Consider the following 15,901-nt stretch of genomic DNA (forward strand, 5'->3'; position numbering starts at 1 on the left):
TGCTGTCCCGGCAGGTGCTCAGTTCTGCGGCGACGCTCCCTGGACCTGAACGCCCACCCTCCGGAGCGGACGGTTCCCAGGGAGGAGAGGTAAACGGCGCCCAATGAGCGCATCTGCTGAAGGTCTGGGCTGAGGAAGCTCGTTTTATTGTCCAGATGGCTTCTTTAAAACGAAGTTAATGGGTAGGAAAAGGGCAGGTTAGAAACTTTCTAGAACTCAAAAAGTGTTGCATTCCTTAAAGTCACGCTTGTTTCCGCAGAGTTGTTTGGGAGCTCTGGCTAGAGCGAAGGGCTGCGTGTGTGTTCGGCAGCCGGGCTCGCCCCTCTGCCGGGCTCTCTTGTCCTCGGTCCCTCGGGGGGGCACGAGGTCTGGCCGCCTTGGGCCCAGGCCTGGGCAGACCTCCCTCCCCGCAGCCAGGGGTCGTTTCCAGTAAAAACTGTACATGAAAGTAGGCGTTTCGGGCTAACTGGCTTTTCCCCCATCGAGCCGTGCTGACCCTAACGGCGTCACGAAGCTCCTTGGGAGTGAACTGCCGGCTCGGAGCGGTGGCGTGCACGTTGATTTCTGTCTGTATCTGTCTGTGTCTCTGTGTTCTTGCTGTTTTGTAGCTTTCGCGCCGTAGTTCACTGAGCTCGTTATCACGTGAAGTGAGCCAGCATTTTAACCAGGTACCTGTGGCTGGCCGTGTGCACTGGACATGGATTTGAACGGGGTTGTCTGTCTTTCCTTTGAGATCGCTATGCTGGTCGGTCATCGTGCCCCTGGCCACTGACATTACTTGTCACCTCCCAGCCATCACATGCCTGAGGATGCAGTGTTCCTTTCTTTAGAAGTTTTTAAAGGGTGGTGTTGAATAGCCAGACACATCAACAATCGAACCGACCCCAAGAAGCTTGTAGTGAACGAACAAGTTCTGTGCAAGTGCTCTTTCTGAATTGGTTTTTTCAAATGACTAGCCACAGGCATAGCCTCAGAGAGAGAGAGAGAGAGAGAGAGTGTGTGTGTGTCAGAAGCCCACTGGGTCAGGATGCTCTCATTTGAAAGAGAGAATTCTGTTTTCTGACAAGCACGAGAAGGTTTAGTTTAGGCAGGCAGAGTGAGGCAGTGACTGCTGTCCGGGTCGCTCTGTGTGGGAAGTAAAGGAATACTTCATCTTCTCTGCGTACTGGGGCACTGAGCTCTTCCCTCGGCTTGGCAGGAAGGCTTCATGTGACTTGTTTTACTTGTGAGTTAAAACGCTGGATCTTGTAGCTGGACACCTGAGGTCTACAGCAGTCAAAGCACCTGCTAAGGGCTCCCCCGGCGCTGAGTGCCCGCTCAGAGCTCCGTGCCACCTCGTGTGTTGCTCCGGTTCTAAAGCATTGCACTCTGCATGCTGCTTTGGTTTGAACCATTAAATAATTAAGTACAGTGCTGCAAGAAGTATCTTTGACCAGCTTCTGTGGCACATTTGAAAGTATTGGTATTATAAACCCTTTCTCAGAAATAGTACCTGTATTTGCAAATGAAACAAGCCGCCCTGCGCTGTTGTTGAGGTGAGCTCTCTGTGCTTCTCAGGCTCCGGGTGCTCACGCCCCTGCAGGGGGCCCTCCCGCAGCAGCGGTGCCCTTCTACAACCCTGCTCAGTTTGCACAAGTAAGTGCCCCTGCTGTCTCCCCGGGGCGGGTGGGAGCAGGGTGGGGGCTACCCCGGCGAGACCCTGACTCGCCCGCTCACCCTCTCCGGCTCTGCCACGGCCCTGGGTGGGGGTGCCCCCGCCGGTTCCTGCTGACACTGCTGTGGGGCAGGCCTGACTCCCTCCCCGATGCTGGCCTTGGCCTCCCTTCACCTGGTAGCTCGTGACCTCCAGGCCGGGAAGGTCATGAATGCTTCCTTTTATTTCTCTCCCTCCCAGGCTCTGGCCTGTGGAGGATGGACTGGCCGCCAGTCTGGGGAGCGCAGGTTGGGGGGCAGAGGTCTTGGCCTTCGGGATGTAAAGCCTCACCTGACACCAGCCTGTCCCTGCCCTCACCGCCTCGCGTCCCCGGCCTCGGGCTTCCTCGGGGGCGGGCCTTCCTGCGCCCTGCACCTTTCTCTCACCCCCGGCTGCCATCTGCTTCTCCGTTCCACGATTCGGTAGTTGTTTCCTTCTCCCCTGTAACCTGCATCTTGCAGTTTATGCCTTTACAAAAGCTCCTTGACTGTCATTTCAGTTGGCATTTTCGTGGGAGCAGGAGGAAGCACCTGTGTTCTGTCCACGGCCTCCCCTGGGCATCCCTTGCACCCCTCGGTGGCAGGCCAGACCACGCTCTCCCTGGGCTCTGTAGACACCCAGCTGCTGGAGTCAGCCTCACCCCAGCACCCTAACCAAGCCGCAGGCACCTTTAAAGGGAATGCCAAGATGTGCTGCTGACTTGGTCTGTGGCCGTGGGCTTGCAAACAGAATAAAACGAACAGAACATGCCTGTTTGCCAAGAGAACGGTCTGTTCTGGCTTGTTCCACAGACCTGCTGATCCTTCCCCCAGGGCCCCCCCCCCCCCGCCGTCGGGGACGGGCGTGCGGAGCTCAGTGCTGTCCCTTGTCGTTTCAGGCCTCTGCTGCCTCGGGAAGTTCAAGGATGGGAAGGATTGGCCAGAGGAAGTACCCAGCATATTGAGCTAGAATGGCCCCTGTCCTGGACTGGCATTTGGAACCCTGATTATTCCACCAAGAGCTCATCAGACTGATTGCCTGCGACTCCCGTCTGTTCCCAAGTGGAGACGGATGCAGTGATTCAGAAATGATTTATGAAGTGTTGCCAGCATTAATTCCACCCCTTCGGGAAGCTGGAGGAAAAGAGGGAATCTGTGACCTACTAGGATCTTCCACCTGAAGGCATGATTTAAGGATCCAACATTCACAGTCGTCTGAGGATGTTACACTAAGTGAAGCTGGAAGCATCTTGGCTACGGGAGGACTTTGCTTTTCAGTAACTAAGGCACCTCTCAAAACCTAACGGTGAATTACTGCCAGATAATCCCAGGGTCCTTTAAGACGCTGGAAGGAAACTGCACCTTTGACTCAGAGAGGAACGCGGCCAGGGGTGCACGTCCTGAGGTGGTCAGCCCCCACCTCGCGCTGTTGAAGCTGGAAGGATGCTTCGTCTCAAAGGAAACGGGCTTCATTTAGCAACAATTCCGTTAGGCTTCGAGCGCGGCCCTCGCTGCTGACGTGTTTATCTCCTGTAGCGAAGATGTGTCCAGCCCTGCGGAATTTCCTGTGGCCTCACTAGGACCATGACGCTTCCACGCAGCCGGAGGGACTGACTCTGCTGTCAGCGAGGGGTGGCTCCGTCGCTGGGACAGAGCCACAGGGGCCTGTGCTCTGACGTGACTGATCCGAGTTAATAAACCAGTGTCACAACTGTGACTGATAAGTTTGGTTTGGACTTTTCCCTGTGGACCAGCTGAGGCCATGTGTTCTGGCCTGCCTTCACGGTGCAGTCCAGTTGTCTGGCTTCCTCTCACCATTGCGTCATTTAAGGAGTTGGTAACATCTTGAAGAAAGTGGCTTAAAATAATTTCTTGTCAGAAGCTCTGGAATCTGATCTTTCTGCACCGAGACCTTCCGTGGCTAATATGCTGACTCAGCCTGTGAACCTGCACAGGAAGACCTCCTCCTGGTCGACTCAGCTTTAAGGCTTCATCGACTGTTCTTAAAACTGTTCACTTTCTTCTTCAGTCTAAGGAAAAGATTTAAATATTTAAAAAAATCATTAGGAAATAATTTCTGTAGAACGCTGGGGGAACACGGTTTGTTGGGGCTTGAGTCCAAGGGTAGGACTTGTGTGAGGGTGGGGTCCGCGCGGGCTGCTCTGGGCCACCTGCCGTCTAGGAAGGACTCACAGAACGGTTTCCAGAATGTTTCACTGATTCGTCCCTTTGGGAGAGGCCGACCTCGTCGACGGGCAGTCTCCCGAGTCCCAGGGTCAGCGCTGGGTGCGGTTCCTGGGCCGAGACCCACCTGGCGCCCTCGGCTTCCTCCTCAGCCCCGCCCGTCGTCCTCTGTGTCTGACTGCCAGCGACGTTTGATTCGAGAAGCTTCCTCCGAGGCGGGAGCTGCTATTTTTCCTAAGTGCACATTGTTAAATAAAATATTTTGCGCTCTCATGCCCTTCGCCATGTCTCCTTTTGTTGATTGGAAGCCCGTGGGGAGACCCTGGCCTCACCCGCCCCTTGTGGATTGGCTTATAGAGGCGCCCCGGGCCACTGCTTCCCGTCTTCTGCCAGACTCGCCCGTTAGGGGCTCCCCTCTCTGATCGGCGGCGGGTGGGTCTGATGGGAAGACCCATCCTGATGGCAGTGACAGTGAGGGCCCAGGGCAACGCTATGCCTCCTAGTATCCCCTCTGCAGGGAAGGCCCCCCCCCCCCCCCACTGGGCGGAGAGGAGAGCAGGGGCTTCCGGGCGCGGGGAAGACGGGCAGCGGACCGGGGAGCGGGGCGGACGCGGGCAAGGGAGCCGCGGTGTTCCTGGCGCCCACCAGAGGGCGCCCTCCCGCCTCGCTTGGCGCCGCTGGGTCCTCCGGCCGCCAGTGGCCGCTGCGGGCGCCGGAGCCGGGGCCGCCGGGGCCGCCCTGCCCGCCGGTTGCCGTGGAGCGGCCGCCGAAGCCCGCGGAGCTGGGGAGCAGGCGGCGCCCCGAGGTGGGGGCGCGGGGCTCTGTGACCCCGGGCGGGGCTGCGGGAGAGAGGAGACCTCCGGGCGGGGTGAGGGATGCGGGGCGGCAGTCCTGGAGGAGGTGCGGGGCAGGGGCTCGGGGCCCAGGGGTCCTCGGCACGGAGTGACCCCTGGGCGGGGGCGCGGAGGCCTTGGGCGGGGCTCGAGGACTGGGCGGGGCGACCCTGGGTTGGAGTCGGGGCGCGGGGATTCCTGGCGCGGCATCGGTTGCGGGATTCCCGGCGTGGGGCGGGGCGCGGGGGTCCCGGGCGCGGGTCTCGTTCCCCTTCCCCACCCCCAGCCCCGCGGCTCCGCGGCGGTCGTTGCCCTGGGGAGCGCGCAGCCGGCCGGCCCGACTCGCAGTCCTGAGTCAGGGGCCTTTGCTGCCCGGGCCGCAGACCCGCTCAGGGTCGCCCGCTCTCGGGGCGGCGTCTGCGGCCCGAGCGATGGTGGAGGGCTCTCAGGTGAGCGAGGCCGGGCCGCCGGGCTCCCGGGGGGAGGGGGCACGGGCCGGGACCCCTGCCAAGGCCGTGCCTACGCCTTGGGGGCGGGAATTCTCAGTGGGTCGCGCCCCTGGCTCCCCACGTGAGGAGCAACCCTGTCAGGAGGGTGGCTTTTCTCCTTCCTGAGATGCTGGGCCTTCACCCGCCTCCTAGGAGGAGGCGGCGGCCCGGGTGCCGACGTGCCTGTTCTTGGTGGGCTGCTGCTGACCTGTCCGCTCTGTCACCCTGCACCACAGCTGTCCTCCAGGATCATTAAATGGCATTGGGGCCCCGGTCGTGGAAGGCTAATCGCGTGGTTTTCCCTTAGGTACTTGCCGAGGACTCCAGACCGTCAGGGCTCCCAGCCATGCAGCAGCTGGCTCTGCTCCAGCTGGACCACCCCGGCCCCAGGGGGAGCTGCTGCCCTTTCTCTCCTCCGCAGCTCGCCGAGCGACGGCTGACCACGCATCCCTGACGCTGGACGTCGCCAGCAGCCCCAGGAGGAGCTGTCTCCCGGCTCGGCCAGGCTGCCCCCGGGTGTGAGGGCTGGCCGCTGGACTGTGCCGTCCAAGTTGGCGAGCCTGGGGCACTCGGAGGCCGCCCAGCAGCCCACCGCCCAGGGGCATCTGCAGCCTGAGGTCAGAATGCTCAAGGGACGGCGTCCAAACACTGACGAAGACCTCGCCGCCCGCCCAGGGTCCCCGGCCGCTGACGACCGTCGGGGACCCGAGAAGAGCCCAGTGCGCCCCCTCGACACCGCGGCGCAAGTCGGCAACGAGGACCCACAGGCCAGGGGGAGACCCTTCAGTCCGAAGCCGCCGCCGCCGAGGCCCAGGCTGGAGCGAGCGTTGTCCCTGGATGAGAAGGGCTGGAGGAAGAGGCGTTTTCGAACCAGCCGCGAGGACCTGGCCACGAGGAATGGGCCCAGCCCCTCCGGGGGCTCCCTGCAGGACGAGGCCCCCGGGACCGCCACCCGCGGTGGCTCCCCGCCCTGCCTGAGCACCTCCCTGCAGGAAATCCCCACAACCCGCAGGGCCCTGGGCAGCGGAGGCCCCTCCTCGCTGGGTAACTGTCTTTCCGGAATGATCAGCACTTCCCTGGACCTCCTACACCGGGACGGGGCCTCGGCCGGGAGCACCCCGCGGCTGGCCAGCCTGCTTCCCCCGCGCCCACTGCCCGCCATGGACTGGAACGTCGCCTCCGACGCCCTGCGGACAGCAAACAAGGTGGACTTGGATCACGCGGACCGCCAGCTGCGGTGGCAGGCCAGACCGTTCTGGGCCCACAGCGGCCTGCGCCCCGGCCGGCCCCCGAGCCCCCTGGCCCGGGACGACTGCTCCCTACACTCGGCCAGGTCCGCCGTCAGCCTCCTGGCGCCCGTCCGCACCAAGGACGTCCGCAGCAGGTAGGGCCTCGGGGGTGGGCGGCATCGTGGCCTGCGTCCGTGGCTTTCGTGGGCCTTCAGAAGCCCCGTGGGAACCACGGAAGCCTCTCCTGAAAGCGTGTGAGGTGCTGCAGCGGGTCTCCCTCCACTGACCCCCATGTCCCAGGCCCCCCCAGCTTTTCCTTTGCGTCTCAGCCCCACAGGCTCTATGAAGCAGATGGTGGGGTACGCAGATCTCTCTGCGCACTGGGCGGCCCTGTTTTCCTTCCCATTTCTTGCTCCGTCGGGGACAACCTTCGTCCACGTGTGCAGGTCGGCCCAGGACTCCAGGGTGGGTCGGGGAACGCGCGTCCCCGTAGCCGCCTTGCTCAGGACCGGCGTTTAGCCAGCCGTGCCCCGTGCACACGCTGGCACCTTGCCAGGACGGAGAGCTGGGCACGGCTGGGCTGCCCCGAGGGGAGGGTCCTCGGGGCCCACCTCTGGCGGGGAGGGGCGCAGGCAGAGCCCGACTCGTGCACTCTGCTCTCAGGAGCGCCCCGAGATTTCTCAACGTTCGGGGCTCCGTCTGCCGAGGGCTGCCCAGCAATCCCCACCCCGTCTCCGACCCCATGGGCAAGGAGAGGGGTCTCGCATCTCGGAGGACGCCGGGCGTCCGGGCCTCAGGGGGCTTGAATAACTAGTCCGTCTTGACTTCTTTATAGTCTGAAGGGGAGGTGGGCGCCACCCTTCCGCTCGACTCCCATCTCGCACCTCTGCCCACCTCTCCCGAGGCAGCGCCATGAGGGCGCACCAGGACCGGGGTCCCAGGCGCTTCTGAGCCCAGCCCAGCCACGCCCACCAGCTCTCTCCTGACCATCGCCTCTGGGAGCCCGGTGCCCACGCTGTGACTCGGGAGGCCATCCCGCGCTCTCCCCGACCCCCGGCCCTGTCCGTGCTGGGCCTGGCCGCTGACCGCTGGCTCTCACGGCCCCTGCCGCACCGGCCGGGGCTGGGCAGGTTGTTTGAAGCGCCCATCGGGCCTCGGCCCTGACTTGGGGGCCCCACGCCATCCACTCCCTGCCGGGGCGCCCGAGGCCCCGGGGGGCAGGGGGAGCTCTGTCACCACCGCCCCCCGCCGCACCCTCCCATCCAGACCAGGCCTGCGCCAACCCCTCTGGACGTGGGCGCGGGCAGGGGAAGAGTGAGGCAGTCCCTGTGCTGGTGTCCTGGGGTGGCTGCAACAAAGCGCCGCAGACTAGAGCCTTAAAACAGGAGTTACTCCGTCCCAGCTCTGAGGCCAGAATTCACAGATCCAGGTGTGGCAGGGCCGCGCTCCCTCCCAAGCCTCCAGGGAGGGTCCCTCCTGCCTCTTGCAGCTGCTGGGGGCCCAGGTGTCCCCGGCTTGTGGCCGCGCCGCCCCCATCTCTGCTCCGTCCTCACGCGGCTTCTGCTCTGTGTCTCTCTCTCCTCTTCTGTAAGGACAGCGGTCCCTGGATTTAGGGCCACCCTCATCCAGGAGGACCTCGTCTCAAGATCCTTAACTAATTACATCTGTCTGCAAAGATCCTTTTTCTAAATCAGGTCACATGCGCAGATTCTGGGGTCAGGGGGCAGATGGAAGGCAATCCTCACCCGCCCCCGCCCTCGGTGAGCCCAGCAGTGAAAGCCAGGCAGGTGGTTCCTCTGGCCGCCAGCCTCCCTCCTGCCCCCTCCATCAGCGCCGGGCACTGTTTTAGGGCAAAACGGGTTCCTTTGTTAAAGTCATTCAGCATGTTTCTCGTAAAGGGCGAGATCTCTTCGTGCGTTTAAAGTATGATTCCGCAGGGAATTCCCGGGTTGTCCAGTGGCTAGGGCTCGGCGCTCTCGCTTCCATGGCCCCGAGAACTAAGATCCCGCAGGCCGAGCAGCCTAAAGACGAGTATGAGTTCTCTGCTCAAATTGTATGCAATTTACGTAGACTCGCCTGTTACACAAAAATGAGAAGCACGTCTCAAAACCAGATCCCCAGCTTTGCTCTCACACAAGCAGCCGACAGTGGGTTGACGGGCTCCCCACCTCCAGACCCTCCGTGTGTCCTAGGACACGGGTCGGCGGGCTGGGTAGGGACTGTTTCAACGGTGGGAGCCGTGCGGTCTCTGTGGCAGTGCTCAGCTCTGCCGTGGTGGGTGGGAGAGCAGCCCAGGCCTGGCACCGGCAGCGCGGCTGTGGGGCAGGAGCGCCTCCTTCAGGGAGGCCGAAGGGTGAATCTCAGGGCACTTTCCCACGCCACGGACTACTGGTTTCTCCCAACCATTTGAAAGCATAGGGGACCTCCCTGGTGGTCCAGTGGGTAAGACGCCATGCTCCCAATGCAGGGGGCCCGGGTTTGATCCCTGATCGGGGAACTACGTCCCCCGTGCCACCACTAAGAAGTCCGAATGCCACACCTAAAAGATCCTACGTGCCGCAGCGAAGATCCCACGTCCTGTAACTAAGACCCGGTACAGCCAAAATAAATAAATAAATACGTATTTACAAATAAAATAAAAGCGTAGGAGCGATTCTTAGCTTGCGGGCTGCACGCAGACAGTCTGGATCTGGCCCGGGTCGGAGCTGAGGACTGAGGAAAGGGACGCAGACTGTGCCCTTGGAGGGGTTGCTTTCTGGTTACGCTGCGGACGGGGCTGGTTTGGAGAAGACAGCCCCGCGGGCAGCAGTCAGCCGGTTAGGATCCTCAGCACGGTGGGGTGACCTCAAGGAGGTTCCTCCCTCCTGACGTACTTGAATTCATGTCCTCCAAAGCTTGGTCAGGGTTTAAGAGTTTCTCATGCGAGTTTGTAAGGACTGGATCCTGATTTCATCTCCTTCAAAGGGATTGGTGCCTGTTTGCAAGCTAAGGTGGTAGGGATTTCTTAGCAAGTTGGAATGAACACAGCAAGTGAGACATTTGAACTTGGATTGAGCGCATGGGTTCCCCTCCCTCCTTGCGAACCTGACCAGACACGGTCCAATCACAGGTCCTCCAGGAACGGTTTTCACGTGGTTGGAAAAAAAAAAAACCCAAGGCCGTACTAACGTTCTTTTCATGACATGTGGAAATTACATGAAACTCAGGCTTTGGTGTCCTTAAGTGCAGTCCCATTGGCACATGGGCATCGGCCGAGGCTGCTTTCAGGGGTTAAGCGGTGACACACCGATGGCCTCGAAGCCTAAGTCCTGCACGGCACTCACGGAAGGAGCGGATGTCAGACGCGGCCCCCTGCGCGAGGGCAGGACCAGAGCTGGGGCTTAGCTGTGCTGTATTAGGGCCTCTGCGACGCTGTTCGAGACTTTGCACCATTTGCCTGCTCTATTCTATGAGAATTTCACAGTGGATTGAACTTTCGGGTCCTGTGAGGACAGGTGTGTCACGGGCAGCCTTTACGAGCTCCCAGTGCTGGGCGGCGAGGCAAAGGCCAGAGCCCCGGACAAGGGCGCACGTCCCCCCCAAGTCTGCTTACCGTGCAGAAGCCCACCTCGACCTCTGCGGCCCTTCCGGGGCTTTGCCCTTAGCAGTTCCACAAAAAAGCCCCAAATGTCATCTTTACGTCCCTTCCTCTCAGGAGGCGACGGAGGGAAGCCGAAAGCCTGCGGTGTTTGTAGCGCTGTGAACACTGCGGGTTTCCCTAGAGAGCAGGGCACCTCGGCACTGTGCTCTGTGCCGACCACGGGGTCCTGAGGGGATCCCAGCTCTGGGAGAGGAGCTCCCGAGCCCTGGGAGGTGTGTCCTGCTCCCGGCCCCTCCCTGGGCCCATGTGCTGCGACCCCCCCACCCCCCGGCCCCGGTTCAGTCTGTCCCGTGTCCGCAGGAGCTACCTGGAGGGGAGTCTCCTGGCGAGCGGGGCCCTGATGGGGGCAGACGAGCTGGCCCGCTACTTCCCAGACCGGAACGTGGCCCTCTTCGTGGCCACGTGGAACATGCAGGGACAGAAGGTAAGCAGGCTGCCCACCCCCACCCAGGACGGCGCTGGGTTCCCACCAGGTTCTTCCTGGGGCTCCCCCAGCCTCCCCGTCCCCCGGAGGGGACTCCTGTCCGTCACACCCTCTTGCCCACCTCTCCACCGCCTGGTGGGGCATTAATGCTTCTTTTTGCAGACACACCGTAAGTATTTTTTTAGAGCAGTTGTAGGCTCCCAGCACGTTTGGGAGGAAGGGGCAGAGATTCCCCGAGAGCCCCCTCTCCCCGACGCGCGGCCTCCCCGTGGCGATGCCCAGCACAGGGCCAGGCCGTTAGGGTTGCCCCGGGCCACTCTTGGGTGCACCCTGGGGGTCCCAGTACACATGGGGACGTGAGTCCGCCGCTGTGCACCTTGGACTGGCGTCCACACCAGAACCCAAGTCTGTTTCCCGCTGTGTGTCCCATGTGGTCAGGGGCTCCTCCATCCCACCTGCAAGCCGGGGCGCTTGGAGCTCAGGACGTCTGTGCCAATGGGACGAGCATCTGACCACCGGGGCGACCGAAGCCGGGCAGGCTGGGGGTCCGCACGCTGATCTCTGGGGAAGCCCGCTGGGCGCCGCCCCGCCAGCTTTCTCTCCAGCCACCCCGTGTCTCCTGGGGGTCCCTTCCCACAGTTAGGGGGCTCCATCCCTGCGCGTGGGGGGCTCCGATTCTGAGGCCAGCCGTGGGCTTCCAGACTGCGGGTGACCTAACACTGTTGCCACCACCGGGGTCTTGGGCCATTTCCTGAGCGCCTGCCATCGTGCTTGCTGTCCAGAGAATCGAAGCGGCCGCGTCCTGGGCTGACATCGGGGTGACGGGCGCGGGGAGAGAACAGGGCAGGGCTGGGTTGGACGGGCCCCCACGAAACAGCAACCTGAGCCGAAGTGAAGGCAGGTGCCCGGGCTGGTGCCTCTGCCACCCTCGGGGAGCCGCCAGCGTATCCACGGCGTGGCCCACAGCAGGGCCCAGAGGGCCAAGGCCGGCAGCAGGTCGGGGGGTGAAGACCACCGACCGGGCGCCCGCTTCCCCCCCCGGGGCTGCAGTGAGGGCAGAGGTGCAGAGGAGGGGGCGTCTCCCTCCCCCCGACCCCGTGCACATCAGGGGTGCACTTGGGGGATGGCCAGGCCCGTGGGTGCCCAGTGAGGGAAGAGCACAGCCAAGGGGTGGTGCAGGCTTGGCGAGGCCAGGCTCGGGGGAGGAGCGGCGGCCTGCCTGGGCCAGGGGCTCCCCATGGTGGCCTCGGGAGCGGCCTCGGGTCCCCAGGCAGCAGGAGCCGCTCGCACTGGGCCCCTTCGGCCCCTGCCAGGCGCCGCTTTTCTGCAGGAGCTGCCCCCGAACCTGGACGAGCTCCTGCTGCCGGCTGAGGCTGACTTTGCTCAGGACCTGTACGTCGTCGGGGTCCAGGAGGGCTGCTCGGACAGGTAGGGCTGCGCGCCCCTCTCCCGCCACTGCTGCCGCCCCGCCCCATGTCTCCGCTGCGCCGGTGCACCCGGGTCCCTGTGAACAGCGGCGCCAGGCGGGCCTTTGGGGCTGAAGCTGCTGTGGCCCGAGACCCCCGTGTGCGGCAAGACGTGGGCCGTGGCCGAGCCTGGGCTGAACCGGGATCGTTTTCTTCTCCAACGGGGACTCGTAGAATTTAGAAGGAATGAGGTTCATCTTCCTGTAAATAAGGAGCTGTTCCAAGAGATAGCGGGGGCAGGGGCCCAGCGCAGTCGCGGGCTCCAGCCCAGCAGGAGATAGCGGGGGCAGGGGCCCAGCGCAGTGCGGCCCCGCGGGCTCCAGCCCAGCAGGAGATAGCGGGGGCAGGGGCCCAGCGCAGTGCGGCCCCGCGGGCTCCAGCCCAGTCTGTGCAAGGCGTCGCTCACCTCTCCTGGGTCTGCCTGCGGCCCGGGCTGTGTTGCCAGTTTACCTGCTGGGGGGTGGGGGCAGAGCCCCGGCAGCACACGGGCAGCAGCGCAAGGCCTGGCCGGAGTGGAGGGGCCCCGACTGCACCAGGCCCTGCGGGGAAGGTGGCCTCCCTCCTGCCCCCCGGCTCTTATCAGGGGTCGGGGACCCAGCCTGTCACTGGGGATGCAGGAGGAAGCGGGCCTCCCAGGGAGGCCCCGGGCTCCCCGTCGTGCTGCGTGACCACGGTGCCCCTCCCCACAGGCGGGAGTGGGAGACGAGGTTGCAGGAGACGCTGGGCCCCCACTACGTCATGCTGTACTCGGCGGCCCACGGGGCGCTCTACATGTCCGTGCTCATCCGCAGGGACCTCATCTGGTTCTGCTCCGGTAGGCAGCCCCGGGGGCCGGACGTGCGTGTGGGGGGCGGGCGGTGCGGCGGCGGCGTGGGGCCTTCGGGGCTGCGTCCGGCCCGGTCAGCCCTGCTCCCTCCGTGCAGAGGTGGAGAGCTCCACGGTGACCACGCGCATCGTGTCGCAGATCAAAACCAAGGGGGCCCTGGGCGTCAGCTTCACCTTTTTCGGCACCTCCCTCCTCTTCATCACGTCCCACTTCACCTGTAAGTCCCTCGCCCCTGGACCCTCAGAGCCCCTGGTGGCGAGGGTCACGGTGCAGACGCTGTGTGATTAGAGCTTGCTGGGGTTGCGGGGTCTGCCCCCGACGGACCCCCCCAGGCGCCCAGCCATGGGCTCAGAAACCTGCCTCTGGAGAGGGCCCCCCACGCTGTCCTTGCAGCTGGAGACGGGAAGGTGGGCGAGCGGCTGGTGGACTACAGCAAGACTGTCCAGGGCCTGGCGCTGCCCAAGAATGTGCCGGACACCAGCCCCTACCGCTCCGACGCCGGTGAGCTGCTTTACCTTCCCCCGAGGACGAGGTGGCTTCTGCCGTGTTCTCTGGAGGGTTAGTGGGCTGTTCAGATGGGCTGTTCAGAGCTTTTGAGGGTCGAGGTCAGAAAAGTCTGGAAAGTCGCTTGCTGACTGAAGCGAGGCCTGGCGCCTGCTCCGAGTCGTGACCCGTGACCGCGTGAACCCAGAAAGCTGTGGACGCGCCCCCCAGCCCTGAGCCCCAGCAGCGTCGTGGGCTGCCACCTGCTTTCCAGGGAGCCCCGGCCTTGCGGTGGGAGTGAGGAGCGCGGGGAGTGCTGGGCTCACACGCTTTTCCACCCCCTCACGCCCCAGCGGACGTCACCTCCCGCTTCGACGGGGTCTTCTGGTTTGGAGACTTCAACTTCCGCCTGAGCGGCGGGCGGGCGGCCGTGGAAGCCATCCTGAAGCAGGACCCGGGCGCCAGCGTGCAGGAGCTGCTGCAGCATGACCAGCTCACGCGGGAGATGAAGAGAGGTGAGGCGGGGAGAGCAGCCGCCCGGCCAGGAGGGACCCCGGGGGGGCGGGGGCAATCCTGGACTCCGAGCCGTGGCTCTGAGGTGAGGGCTCTGCCCGTCCCAGGGTCCATCTTCAAGGGCTTCCAGGAGCCAGACATCCACTTCCTGCCGTCGTACAAGTTCGACGTCGGGAAGGACTCGTATGATACCACCTCCAAGCAGAGGACCCCTTCGTACACGGTGAGCCGCCCGCAGGGCTGGGGGAGCGCTGGGCTGGGCCTCCTGGGGGTCTTCGACACGGGGGCTCTTTCAAGGGCAGCCGACGCGAGGCAAGCCGGCCCAGCCCGACAGCCCAACGGCCCCTGGAACCCTTCCCACAGGACCGCGTCATGTACAGGAGCCGCCACAGGGATGACATCTGCCCCGTCAAGTACTCCTCCTGCCCCGGGATCAGGACGTCCGACCACCGGCCTGTGTACGGCCTGTTCCGGGTCAGAGTGAGGCCGGGGAGAGACAAGTCAGTACCCACCTCACTCCCGGGTCCGGGGGGGGGTGGCGCAGGGGGGGCCGCCTGGGAGCACGGCCGGGTCTCCTGTGTCCTGATGCCCCGAGGGGAGCAGGGTTCCAGCCGCCCTGCGTGGAGATGTCTGGCGTAGGTTGTCTGAAGCAGGTGTCAGGCGAGCGACACGCCAGAGGGACGGGTCCTCGCCCGGACCCCTGGAACAGCCAGTGGCAGCTGGGGTTGTCCTAGAGCTGCTGCGAGGCAGGCCTGGCACAGGCGGGAGGGAGCGTCCCGCTGGCTCATGGCGCTGTGCTGCGGCTGTGCCGCCAGTCGGGGCAGCCGCGGGGACCCGGGCCTCGGCCATCCCCACCCTCCACGTGCCGCCCGCAGCAGACGCCCGAGTACGGAGGCCAGGAGGACGGCGCCCTCCTGATGGCTCTTTCCTCCCCAGCATCCCACTAGCCGCCGGCAAGTTTGACCGAGAACTGTACCTGTTAGGAATTAAGAGACGGATTTCCAGAGAGATCCAGAGACAGCAGGCGCTGAAGAGCCAGCACTCCAGCGCCATCTGTACCGTCTCTTGAGGAAATTTGCCGAAGGAGGACTGGTCACCTGCAACCCGGGAGGGTATCTGACCCAGGAACCCGGGAAGACGGAGGAGGCTGCCGTCCAGGACGCTGATGAACTGCTGCTGGGGGCTGCCCGCTCCTCTGCGAGAGCCCGACGGGAGGCCCCAGGTCCAGCGTCCGCCGCTGGGACAGAACCGCACGCCCCCACGGCGCTGCCCTCTCTCAGGGCGGCTTCCCCGCACCGCAGCCGCTGTCGGTGGGAGACCCCGGGCTGGCCGTGAGTAGCTCGCGTGCCCTGAAGCCAGCGGCAGAGCCCGCGTGCGGGCCAGGCACCCTGACCTCCTTTATGTCTGCACGTCCGGATCTGCAGCCTCCCAGCAGCCCCTCAAACCCAAACCAAGAGCTGCCCTTCCTTGTCTGAGCGCCAGGCACGCCGCTGGGGGTCCGGTGACCCTGGGCCTCTGTTCCCACGGCACGCGCTAGGACCGAGCTGAGGCTGGGATGAGGACGGCCGGCCGGCGGTTCAGGTCCACGAGACCACCTCCTTCTCCTCTCCCGGTCCATTTGGGTCCATTTGCTTAGGTAACGTTAGCTATGAGCGAGCGGCATTAACGTTAAGTGGTGCGTTTCCTGGGTCTGAGAAGCCGCTGGAAGGTTGGAATGTCACACCTTACCAGCCTAGGCCGGCCCCCACCAGCCTGGATGTCTTGTTTTCTTAAAGGGTTTAGAGTCCGATATTGCTTTGTGTCTTAATCCATCTCGTAAAAAAAAAACTTACCTAGGCTTTGAATGTGGGAAAATCTAGGGGCATTCAATCTAGTCTTTATTTATTTTTCCATATTTATATTTTTAAATAAATGCATCTATTGAATCTTAAGCTCTTCCTGGCCAAAGATTGAGTCCTAGAAAGCAGCAGTCTGTTGCAGTGCTCTTGTAAGAGGCTGTCACGTTCCAAAGCAAGAAGCTCGGTCTCTCCTGGCCCCTGTGCTGTGCTCCTGTGCCCCCGCCCACTGCCCCCAGGTAAGTGTCCTCTGAGAAGGGCTTTTAGGGAATAGTGAGCACTTCAGACTTGAGTGAATCGTGATCAATG

General features: G+C 63.4%; 2 protein-coding genes across 15 annotated transcripts in view; both read left to right on the forward strand.

The window, feature by feature from the left end:
- SEC16A (SEC16 homolog A, endoplasmic reticulum export factor) overlaps positions 1-4,128 on the forward strand; it is a 32,792-nt gene extending 28,664 nt beyond the window's left edge. For 5 of the 9 annotated variants that reach the window (XM_060153732.1, XM_060153731.1, XM_060153736.1 and 2 more), the window contains 4 exons: positions 15-89; positions 609-668; positions 1,558-1,635; positions 2,571-4,128. In XM_060153732.1, the coding sequence (XP_060009715.1) occupies positions 15-89; positions 609-668; positions 1,558-1,635; positions 2,571-2,636 (279 nt within the window). In that variant the 3' untranslated portion in view covers positions 2,637-4,128. Of the gene's footprint in view, positions 1-14; positions 183-608; positions 669-1,557; positions 1,636-2,570 lie in introns of all 9 variants that reach the window. The other 4 variants (XM_060153735.1, XM_060153739.1, XR_009541423.1 and 1 more) reach the window with 3 other exon arrangements.
- A 456-nt stretch (positions 4,129-4,584) lies between these two features.
- On the forward strand, positions 4,585-15,688 carry INPP5E (inositol polyphosphate-5-phosphatase E). 6 transcript variants are annotated; one of them, XM_060153746.1, is made up of 11 exons: positions 4,585-4,660; positions 5,484-6,560; positions 10,346-10,469; positions 11,800-11,897; positions 12,625-12,749; positions 12,859-12,978; positions 13,155-13,262; positions 13,598-13,759; positions 13,865-13,980; positions 14,121-14,257; positions 14,694-15,688. In XM_060153746.1, the coding sequence occupies exons 2-11, from the start codon at positions 5,800-5,802 to the stop codon at positions 14,824-14,826; spliced, it is 1,884 nt and encodes a 627-aa protein (XP_060009729.1). In that variant the 5' UTR covers positions 4,585-4,660; positions 5,484-5,799; the 3' UTR covers positions 14,827-15,688. The 6 variants fall into 6 exon arrangements, with proteins under 6 accessions (XP_060009729.1, XP_060009735.1, XP_060009732.1 ...); XM_060153749.1 differs by having other exon boundaries at positions 4,623-4,723; XM_060153751.1 differs by having other exon boundaries at positions 4,646-4,660; positions 5,598-6,560.
- Positions 15,689-15,901: the final 213 nt, after the last annotated feature.

This window comes from Lagenorhynchus albirostris, chromosome 7 (assembly GCF_949774975.1).
Source record: "Lagenorhynchus albirostris chromosome 7, mLagAlb1.1, whole genome shotgun sequence".
Taxonomy (NCBI): domain Eukaryota; kingdom Metazoa; phylum Chordata; class Mammalia; order Artiodactyla; family Delphinidae; genus Lagenorhynchus; species Lagenorhynchus albirostris.

What these genes read in the sequence shown, in the direction of transcription:
- INPP5E (XM_060153746.1), top strand. Translation starts at nt 5,800, where the DNA reads ATGCTCAAGGGACGGCGTCCAAACACTGACGAAGACCTCGCCGCCCGC. An exon ending in ACCAAGGACGTCCGCAGCAG is followed by an intron (nt 6,561 to 10,345) that starts GTAGGGCCTCGG and finishes CCGTGTCCGCAG; the next exon opens with GAGCTACCTGGAGGGGAGTC. An exon ending in GGAACATGCAGGGACAGAAG is followed by an intron (nt 10,470 to 11,799) that starts GTAAGCAGGCTG and finishes GCTTTTCTGCAG; the next exon opens with GAGCTGCCCCCGAACCTGGA.